The 11613-nt window shown below is 45.3% G+C and overlaps 1 protein-coding gene across 1 annotated transcript in view; it reads left to right on the top strand.

The window, feature by feature from the left end:
- The first annotated feature begins 10129 nt into the window (after window positions 1–10129).
- Window positions 10130–11613, top strand: part of TLL2 (tolloid like 2) — a 195504-nt gene continuing 194020 nt past the window's right edge. The window contains exon 1 of the mRNA XM_038743348.1: window positions 10130–10154. Within this exon, the coding sequence (XP_038599276.1) occupies window positions 10130–10154 (25 nt within the window). The remainder of the gene's footprint in view (window positions 10155–11613) is intronic.

Here is an 11613-nt window from a genome sequence, read left to right as displayed (position 1 = left end):
CTGCCCATAAAGTGCTTATAGTCTACACATGAGCATACGAGCATACGGTCTACTGGTTTCCTCGCCAGGCCTGGCTGAGGAGGCAAGGAGCTGAGCCTGGAGCAGGAGTGTGGGTTTGCTCTTTCAGGAGTTTTGAGCCCAGGTTGCTTATCGGGAACGACTCAGTTGCTCACATGGTTCTTGGCAGCGACAGAGCCGGTGGGTCGGGACTGTTTCCAGCGGGTTCGTGCTCGGATCGCTTCTGTACCTGCCCGGGATGAGAGCAGCGAGGTTAAAGGGCACGGGGTCCCAGACCCCCTGCCCCCCCGAGGGCAGGCCTGGGGGACAGACAGTGGCCATGCCCAGAAGGGGAATCAGGCAAGGGTCTGGGCGGTGGGCCAACTTAGAACCATCCTCTATTACTCTATTTATTTATTTTACTTGTACATATTTATTCTACTTTTTTAATTTTATTTACTTTTTTATTTACCTGTATATATGTATATATGGTTGTACATATTTATTACTCTATTTATTTATTTATTTATTTATTTTACTTGTACATTTCTATCCTACTTATTTTATTTTGTTGGTATGTTTGGTTCTGTTCTCTGTCTCCCCCTTTTAGACTGTGAGCCCACTGTTGGGTAAGGACTGTCTCTATGTGATGCCAATTTGTACTTCCCAAGCGCTTAGTACAGTGCTCTGCACATAGTAAGCGCTCAGTAAATACGATTGATTGATTGATTGATTGATTGATTTTGTTAATAATGTTTGTTTTGTTCTCTGTCTCCCCCTTCTAGACTGTGAGCCCACTGTTGGGTAGGGACCGTCTCTATATGTTGCCAACTTATAACAATAACAATGTTGGCATTTGTTAAGCGCTTACTATGTGCAAAGCACTGTTCTAAGCGCTGGGGGTGGATACAAAGTGATCAGGTTGTCCTATATGGGGTTCACAGTCTTAATCCCCATTTTACAGATGAGGTAACTGAGGCTCAGAGAAGTTAAGTGACTTGCCCAAGGTCACACAGCAGACATCATCAATCGTATTTATTGAGCACTTACTGGGTGCAGAGCACTGTACTAAGCGCTTGGGAAGTACAAGTTGGTAACATAGAGAGACAGTCCCTACCCAGCAGTGGGCTCACAGTCTAGAAGGGGGAGACAGAGAACAAAACCAAACATACTAACAAAATAAAATAAATAGAATAGATAGATATGTACAAGTAAAATAAATAAATAAACAGACATGTGGCGGAGTCGGGATTTGAACCCATGCCCTCTGACTCCAAAGCCCGTGCTCTTTCCACTGAGCCACGCTGCTTCTCAAGCGCTTAGTACAGTGCTCTGCACAAAGAGCTCAATACGATTGAATGAATGAATGAATGAGTAGAGCACAGACCTGGGAGTCAGAAGGATCTGCGTTCTAATCCTGCTCCGACACTCGTCTGCCTTGGACAACTCACTTGACTTCTCTCTGCCTCAGTTACCCCGTCTGTAAAGTTGGGAATAAAACTGTGAGCCCCATGTGGGACATGGACCATATCCAATCTGATTATAGTGTCCAGTGCTTAGCGCAGTGACTGGCACACAATAAGCATTTAAGAAATAACCATAAAAAAAGTTCTGTAGGAAGGGGAAGGGGTGAATATCGAGTGTTTGGAGGGAGCAGGTCTGAGTGCAGAGTTGAGGCAGAAGGGAGAGGAAGTAGGTCTATCAGGAGGAGACGTTCCCGTACCTGTGAGAGGCATGGGAATTCGGATTGAAAACTCATCTAGAAAATTCCCTAGAGGGAGTTCTGGGAATAATTTGGCCCACTTACTGTGCTCTAGAATTCCTTTATATTTCTGATGCCTTGAATATGCGAGAGGTCTTTCTTCAGAAGTTGTCCTGAGTGAGGGCAGACCCCAAACACATTCACTGACACTCCTTGTGCATCAGCCAGTGGCTCAATGGATAACGTGTCTGACTACGGATCAGAAGATTCTAGGTTCGACTGCTGGCTCGAAAGTTTTTCAGCGCTTAGAACAGTGCTTTGCACATAGTAAGCGCTTAATAAATGCCATTATTATCATTATTATTATCAGCATCTTTGTAGTGTCTGAATGTGCTTTGAGGTGCCATCGGTAATAATAATAATAATGATGGCATTTGTTAAGTGCTTACTATGTGCAAAGCACCGTTCTAAGCACTGGGGAGAATACAAGGTGATTAGAGAAGCAGTGTGGCTCAGTGGAAAAAGCACGGGCTTTGGAGTCAGAGGTCATGGGTTCAAATCCTGGCTCCGCCACTTGTCAGCTGTGTGACTTTGGGCAAGTCACTTCACTTCTCTGGGCCTCAGTTCCCTCATCTGTAAAGTGGGGATTAAGACTGTGAGCCCCCCGTGGGACAACCTGATCACCTTGTAACCTCCCCAGCGCTTAGAGCAGTGCTTTGCACATAGTAAGTGCTTAATAAATGCTATGATTATTATTATTATTATCAGTTGTCCCATGTGGGGTTCACAGTCTTCATCCCCATTTTACAGATGAGGTAACCGAGGCACAGAGAAGTTAAGTGACTTGCCCAAAGTCACACATCTGACAAGTGGAGGAGCCGGGATTAGAACCCGTGACCTCTGATTCCCAAGCCCATGCTCTTTCCACTGAGCCACGCTGCTTCTCTGTGTCATTGGTGTCAGTTTGGCTCTCCTCCATCCTTCTCAGGGGGTGAAGCTGCAGAGAAAATGAGAGCAAGAGAGACCCCCCCCGCCACCCACCGCCCCACACAATAACCTAAGTTTCTGTCTAGCTCTTTTATTCCCACAGTACCATCGCATTACTGATCTCATTTTTGTCCTCGCAACAACCCTGTGAGGCAGGTATTTTTATCACTATTATGCAGAAGAGGTGCAGAGAGGTTAAGCGACTTGTCCAAGGTGTCACAGCAGACTGGTGGTGGAGGTTGAATTTGGACTTTTTGGCCAGTGTTCTACTATAATAATAATAATGATGGTATTTGTTAAGCGCTTACTATATGCGAAGCACTGCTGTAAGCGCTGGGGGGGGGGGGGATACAAGGTGATCAGGTTGTCCCACGCGGGACTCACAGTCTAAATCCCCATTTTACAGATGAGGTAACTGAGGCATAGAGAAGTTAAGTGGCTTGCCCAAGGTTACACGGCTGACAAGTGGCGGGGTGGGGATTCGAACCCATGACCTCTGACTCCCAAGCCCGTGCTCTTTCCACTGAGCCATGCTGCTTCTCCACCCTCACGGGCGAGAGACCTCTCATGGGTAATAATAACAATAATTATGGTATTTGTTAAGCACTTACTGTGTGCCAAGCACTGTACTAATCACTGGGGTGGATACAAACAAATCGGGTTGGACACAGTCCCTGTCCCACGTGGGGCTCACAGTCTCAATCCCCATTTTACAAATGAGGGAACTGAGGCACAGAGAAGTGAAGTGATTTGCCCAAGGTCACACAGCAGACAAGTGACAGAGCTGCGATTAGAACTCACGACCTTTTGATTTCTAGGCCTGTACTCTATCTACCGTGCTATGCTGCTACTTATAGAGTGGAATAAGAGAAGTAGAGCAAAGAAGTCAGCCAATCAATCAATCAGTCCTATTTATTGAGCTCTCACTGTGTGCAGAGCACTGTACTAAGCGCTTGGAAGAAGCAGCGTGGCTCAGTTGAAAGAGCACGGGCTTGGGAGTGAGAGGACCTAGGTTCAAATCCCAGCCTCACCACTTGTCTGCTGTGTGAGCTTGGGCAAGTCATTTCACTTCAGAGAAGCGGCGTGGCTCAGTGGAAGGAGCATGGGCTTGGGAGTCAGAGGTCATGGGTTCAAATTCCGGCTCCACTGCTTGTCAGCTGTTTGACTTGGGGCAAGATCACTTAACTTCTCTTGGCCTCAGTTACCTCATCTGTAAAATGTGGATTTAAACTATGAACCCCACGTGGGACTGTCTGATCACCTTGTATCCTCCCCAGTGCTTAGAACAGTGCTTTGCATATAGTAAGCGCTTAACAAATGCCATTATTATTATTATTATTCTCTGGGCCTCAGTTACCTCATCTGTAAAATGGGGATTTAGACTGTGAACCCCACGTGGGACTGTCTGATCACCTTGTATCCTCCCCAGTGCTTAGAACAGTGCTTTGCATATAGTAAGCGCTTAACAAATGCCATTATTATTATTATTATTCTCTGGGCCTCGGTTACGTCATCTGTAAAATGGAGATTTAGACTGTGAACCCCACGTGGGACTGTCTGATCACCTTGTATCCTCCCCGGTGCTTAGAACAGTGCTTTGCTTATAGTAAGCGCTTAACAAATGCCATTATTATTATTATTATTCTCTGGGCCTCAGTTACCTCATCTGTAAAATGGGGATTAAGACTGTGAGTCCCATGTGGGACAACCTGATTACCTTGTATCTACCCCAGCACTTAGACCAGTGCTTAACAAATACCGTCATTATTATTATCATTATTACTACTACACAGCACCGTGGCAGACACAATCCCTGATGGCGACAAGCTCACAGTTTAAAATCATGATGCTCTCTAATAATAATATTGGTAACTGTGGTATTTGTTAAGCACTTATTATGTGCCAGGAACTGTACTAAACTCCGGGGTAGATACAAGGTAATTGAGTTGGACACAGTCCCTGTCCCACATAGGGCTCACAGTCTTAATCCCCATTTTACAGATGAGGTCACAGAGGCACAGCGAAGTGAAGTCACTTGCACAAGGCCACACGGCAGACAAGTGGCGGAGCCGGGATTCGAACCCATGACCTTCTGACTCCTGGGCATGGGCTCTATCAACTAGGCCACACTGCTTCTAAACACCAACCCTGACCCAGAGGGATCTGAAGCTCAGATTGGGCTAACACAGACTCTCCCCATTGTGACTCCCCTTTAGATCAAAAACTCCTTGAGGGCAGGGACCCTGTTATCTTGCACCTTTGGCTCTCTTTGGCGTTTAGTACAGTGTTTCACCCTTGATAGGGGTTCGATAAAACCTTTCAGTCAACCCTTGACTGCTTGATTGCCAGCTGAAGAAGCAAAAGTATTTTTTAATATAATAGAATAATTACTGTGTCAGTGCCCGGGACGCAGTCCTTACGTGACACCCACAGTCTTAGGGGGAGGGAGACCAAATATTAAATCCCCATTTTGCAGTTGACAAAACTGAGGCTTAGTACTGTGAGCCCTATGTGGGATAGGGACTGTGTCCAACTCAATTACCTTGTATCTACCCCAGAGTTTAGTACAGTTCCTGGCACATAATAAGTGCTTAACAAATAACACAGTTATCGATATTATTATTAGAGAGCGTCATGATTTTAAACTGTGAGCTTGTCGTGGTCAGGGAATGTGTCTGCCACATTGCTGTGTAGTAATAATGATAATAATAATGATGGTATTTGTTAAGCACTGGTCTAAGCGCTTAGTACAGTGCTCTGCACACAGTAAGCGCTCAATAAATACGATTGATTGATTGATTGAGTCCGCTGTCGGGTAGGGACCGTCTCTATCTGATGCCAACTTGTACTTTCCAAGCACTTAGTACAGTGCTCTGCACACAGTAAGCGCTCAATAAATACGATTGATTGAATGAATGAATGAATGAGGCCCAGGGAAATTAAGTGACTTGCCCAAGGTCACGCAGCAAGCAAATATTAATGAAGTGATGGCATTGATAATTAACTGTGATATTTGTTAAGTGTTTACTAGGTGCCAAGCACTGTTCTAAGCGATGGGGTAAATACAAGATAATCAGGTCCCACGTGGAGCTCACAGTCTGAGTAAGAGGGAAAGCAGTTATTGAATCCCCATTTTGCAGATGAGGAAACTGAGGCACAGAGAAGCTAAGTGACTGGCCCGAGGTCACACAGCACTCAGCCAGGAGTAGAACCCAGGGTGTCCAACAGTGCGAGAGAGGTCGTGAGTTCTAATCCCAGCTCCACCATTTATCTGCTGTGTGGACTTGGGCAAGTCACTTCTCTGTGCCTCAGTTACGTCACCTGTAAAATGGAGATTAAGAGTGTGAGCCTCTTGTGGGACAGGCTTAGCATTTAGTACAGTGCTGTGCACAAAGTAAGCGCTCAATAAACATGATTGTATGACAGGGACTGCATCCAACCTGATTATCTTGGATCTACCCGAGTGCTTAGAATAGTGCTTGGCATATAGTAAGCGATTAACAGCAACTGTAATATTATTATTATTGTTATTATTATTATTATGAGTGGGCAGGCAGCCGCGTGCTCAAGGTGGGATGACTCGTCCCAGAAGTGGGAAAGGCACTGAGTGGAAGAGAGCTCTCCTCTTTTTGAGGAGGGCCGAGGATGTCAATATTCTGTCCCGGATTTCTCCTAAATCAGTGCAGGTTTTGTCCCGCTTTCAAATTGTTGGTTCGAAGCCAGAAACGGGAAATCTCATCTGTTGGTTGTGCTCAACAAACCTGCGCTGGGCTCTAATGGGAGTCAGAAGGCCCTCTAGACTCCACGCTCTTTACGAGCAGGGAATGTGTCCATTCATTCATTCATTCATTCATTCATTCATTCATTCATTCATTCATTAATCGTATTTATTAAGCACTTACTATGTGCAGAGCACTATACTAAGCGCTTGGAAAAGTACAATACAATAATAAACAGTGACATTCCCTGCCCACCTCGAGCGCACAATCTAGAGGGGCTTCTATGTGGTGCCTTTGTTATCAATCAGTCAATCAATCAATCATATTTATTGAGCGCTTACTTTGTGCAGAGCACTGTACTAAGCGCTTGGGAAGTACAAGTTGGCAGTTGGCACCATATAGAGACGGTCCCTACCCAACAGTGGGCTCACAGTCTAGAAGGGGGAGACAGAGAACAAAACCAAACATATTAACAAAATAAAATAAATAGACTAGATATGTACAAGTAAAATAAATAAATAGAGTAATAAATATGTACAAACATGTATACATAGATACAGGTGCTGTGGGGAAGGGAAGGAGGTAAGATGGTGGGGATGGAGAGGGGGGCGAGGGGGAGAGGAAGGAGGAAATGATTATCAAAGCATCTTGTATTAGCTAGTTATTTACTCCTTGCAACACCCCTGCGGGATAGGATTCAGTTATTATTATCCCCAATTTACAGCTGGGGAAATTCAGACATACATATTTATAATTCTATTTATTTTATTAATGATGTGTCTATATCTCTAATTTATTTATGTTGATGCTATTGATGCCTGCTTACTTGTTTTGATAACCGTCTCCCCGCTTCTAGCCCGTGAGCCCAATGTGGGCAGGGATCGTCTCTGTTGCTGAATTGTACTTTCCAAGTGCTTAGTACAGTGCTCTGCACACAGTAAATCCTCAATAAATGTGATTGAATGAAATGAATGAAGTAGCTTTTCCAAGGCCACCCAGGGAATTGGGGTCAGAACCAGGACTCGAACCCGGGACCTCCGGCTTTCAGGTCCATGGCTCTTCAATCAGCATGGCTTAGTGGAAACAGCCCGGGCTTGGGAGTCAGAGGACATGGGTTCTAATCCTGGCTCCGCCACTTGTCTGCTGTGTGACCTTGGGCAAGCCACTTTACTTCTCTGTGCCTCAGTTACCTCATCTGTAAAATGGCGATTAAAACTGTGAGCCCCACATGGGACAACCTGATTACCTTGTGTCTACCCCAGGGCTTAGAAAAGTGCCTGGCACATAGTAAGTGCTTAACAAATACCATAATTATTATTAATTATTGTTCCATCATGCCACACATATAGTAAATACCATTATTAGACAGCACTTACGTCTATGTCAGTCACTTATTACTGACAGGAGGCCTTTCCAGACTGAGCCCCTTCCTTCCTCTCCCCCTCGTCCCCCTCTCCATCCCCCCCATCTTACCTCCTTCCCTTCCCCACAGCACCTGTATATATGGATATATGTTTGTACATATTTATTACTCTATTTATTTATTTATTTTACTTGTACGTATCTATTCTATTTATTTTATTTTGTTAGTATGTTTGGTTTTGTTCTCTATCTCCCCCTTTTAGACTGTGAGCCCACTGTTGGGTAGGGACTGTCTCTATATGTTGCCAACTTGTACTTCCCAAGCGCTTAGTACAGTGCTCTGCACACGGTAAGCACTCAATAAATACGATTGATTGATTGATTGATTATTAATTCTGTCTTCCGTTCTAGACTGGGAGCTCACTGTGGGCAGGGAATGTGTCCATTATATTCTTCTATTGTACCCTCTCAAGTGCTTAGTACGGTGCTATGAAAATAGTAAGCACTCAGTAAATATGATTGAATGAATTATTACTATAAACTCGGGAGGAACGCGGACAGAGAAACTGAGGAGAGGACTTGTCCAGAACTTCCTGGTTCTGTTCCCCGACTCTCCCTCGGCCGCTTATCCACTTTATCCATCGAATGCCCTCTGTTTCAATCAATCCATCAATCATATTTATTAAGCACTTGCAGGACACTGTACTAAGTGCTTGGGAGAGTACAACAATATAACAGTTGGTAATTCCAGCAACTTTCATGGTTCCCAGACACTTCATCGCTTAACATCAACTACCTGACTCAGTCATTTAATTGTATTGAGTGCTTACTGTGTGCAGAGCACTGTACTAAGTGCTTGGGAGAGTACCCATTCCCTGCCCACAGTGAGTTTACAATGAGTCTTTTAGACTGTGAGCCCACTGTTGCGTAGGGACTGTCTCTATATGTTGCCAACTTGTACTTCCCAAGCGCTTAGTACAGTGCTCTGCACACAGTAAGCACTTGGGAAGTACAAGTTGGCAACATATAGAGACATTCCCTGCCCACAATGAGTTTACAATGAGTCTTTTAGACTGTGAGCCCACTGTTGGGTAGGGACTGTCTCTATATGTTGCCAACTTGTACTTCCCAAACGCTTAGTACAGTGCTCTGCACACAGTAAGCGCTCATTAAATACGATTGATTGATTGATTTACAGTTCGAGAGGCCTATCAGAGCGGGTCAGGGGCAGACAAGGACCGTGGGCATCCTTTCCTTACCTCCTTCCCCTCACCACAGCACCTGTATATATGTATATATGTTTGTACGTATTTATTACTCTATTTATTTATTTATTTTATTTGTACATATTTATTCTATTTATTTTACTTTGTTAATGTGTTTTGTTTTGTTCTCTGTCTCCCCCTTCTAGACTGTGAGCCCACTGTTGGGTAGGGACCGTCTCTATATGTTGCCAACTTGGACTTCCCAAGCGCTTCGTCCAGTGCTCTGCACACAGTAAGCGCTCAATAAATACGATTGAATGAATGAATGAATGAATCCTGCTACCCAGTCCCTACTGGGGAAGGACGAAGAAAATCCATCAATCAGGGCGTGATCGGTGGATGTTTGACAGTGGATGGTAGACACACGTCTCTCCGCTCAGGCCCCCGTATGTGTCCCGCTTCTCAAGAACACCCACTTTTGATGAACTGCTGCTGGGTCTCGAGTTCGAGCCTTTGGGGCTGGGAGCCATCGCCAGCAGACGAGGTGTTTTCCAGTCCGTGTTTCCCTCCGGAGCCTCTGCGATGCCATACGGGCCGGACGGCCGCTCTTGGCTGTAGCCCTCTGATCTCCCCATTGTTGTCTCTTTGGCAGGGCCGATCTTCCACGCTGAGCCTGAGAATTTAATTTCTTCACATTTGTGTGACGGATTAGATTGGTCTCGCTTCTGTGACATCATTCTTTCTATAGAGAAAGACTGGGCACGCACATTCTACTTTTAATGGCCCAAATGGATTTGCCTAATTTGGGAAACTTACCCTGGGTCAGCAGAAGGAATGGTTTACATGGGTGTAATGCTTAGATAAGGATTTCTTTCATTCATTCACTCATTCCATCGTATTTCTTAAGCTCTTACTGTGTGCAGAGCACTATACTAAGCCCTTGGGAAAGTCCAACAGTCCAACAATAAACAGAGACAATCCCTGCCCACAATGAATTCACAGTGTGGAGGAGAGTCTGGACAGCAATGCAAATAAATACAATTAAAAATATATACATAAGTGCTGTGGGGCTGGGACTTGGGGTAAAAAGCAAGGGGAGCAAGTCAGAGCGATGTAGAAGGGAAGGGGAGACGAGGAAAAGTGGGGTTTAGTCTGGGATGGCCTCGCGATTTGCTGGAAATAGTGAGTTAAAGCATAGCTAGCTCAGGGTAGTTAAAGGAAAAGGCGCAACAGAGCTTCTGAGTCAATAATGATAATCATTATCATCATTGTCATAGTATAATGTTGGTTTTCAGTCTTTACTATGTGCCAATCACTATGCTAAGCAGTGGGGTAGATACCGGTTAACCAGATCCGATACAGTCCCTGTTCCATGTGGGACTTACGGTCTAAGAGGGAGGGAGAATAGGTATTTTAATCCCCAATTTGCAGATGAGGAAACTGAGATACAAAGAGGTTAAGTGTCTTGCCCAAGGTACACAGCAGGGCATTCATTCATTCATTCAATCGTAGTTATTGAGCGCTTACTGTGTACTGTACACTGTACTAAAGCGCTTGGAAAGTGCAATTCGGCAACATATAGTGACAGTCTCTATGCAAAAGTGGGCTGACAGTCTAGAAGGGGGAGACAGGCAGCAAAACCCAACAAGTAGAACAAGTAGACAGGGCAGTGGTGGAGAATCTGGACCATCTGACCCCTCACCATCTGGACCACTAGAATCTGGGCCATCTGACTCTGAGGCCGGAACCTTCCTCTCTCTTTCCCTCCTTTCCTCAACCCTTCTGGGTGCAGTTGGTTTGGTGGGGATCGATCGATAGTATTTATTGAGCGCTTAACTATGTCCCGTACGTGGGACGGTACAATACAGTCTCTAGACTGTAGGCTTGTTGTGGGAGGGGAATTTGTCAGTTGTATTGTTCTCTCTCAAGCACTTTTTACAATGCTGTGCACACAGTAAGCGCTCAATAAATATGATTGACTAGCTGACTGCAATGCAACAGCATTAGCAGACCTACTTCAATCAGCTGCCTGGATCATTTTTCTACAAAAATGTTCAGGACATGTCACACACCCCCCCTCCTCAAAAAACTCCAGTGGTTGCCCACCCACCTCCGCATCAAGCAAAAACTGCTCACCACTGGCTTTAAAGCGGTCCACCAACTTGCCCCCTCTTATCTCACCTTGTTAATCTCCTTCTACAACCCAGCCTCCACACTTCACTCCTCTAATGCTGCCCTTCTCACTGTGCCTCTATGTCGCCTATCACATTGCTGACCTCTCACCCACATCCTGCCTCTGGCCCCAAATGCCCTCCTTCCTCCAATCCGACAGACAATGACTCTCCCCACCTTCAAAGTCTTATTGAAGGCACATCTCCTCCAGGAGGCCTTCCCTGACTAAGACTTCCCTTTCCCCTTCTCCCACTCCCTTCTGCATCACGCTGACTTGCCACGCAGCGTGGCTCAGTGGAAAGAGCATGGGCTTTGGAGTCAGAGATCATGGGTTCAAATCCCAGCTCCGCCAACTGTCAGCTGTGTGACTTTGGGCAAGTCACAACTTCTGTACTTCCCAAGCGCTTAGTACAGTGCTCTGCACACAGTAAGCGCTCAATAAATACGATTGATTGATTGATTCTCTGTG

This window comes from Tachyglossus aculeatus, chromosome 3 (assembly GCF_015852505.1).
Source record: "Tachyglossus aculeatus isolate mTacAcu1 chromosome 3, mTacAcu1.pri, whole genome shotgun sequence".
Taxonomy (NCBI): Eukaryota; Metazoa; Chordata; class Mammalia; order Monotremata; family Tachyglossidae; genus Tachyglossus; species Tachyglossus aculeatus.
The sequence above is the reverse complement of the archived record's forward strand: the minus strand, read 5'-3'. Positions and strand labels throughout refer to the sequence as shown.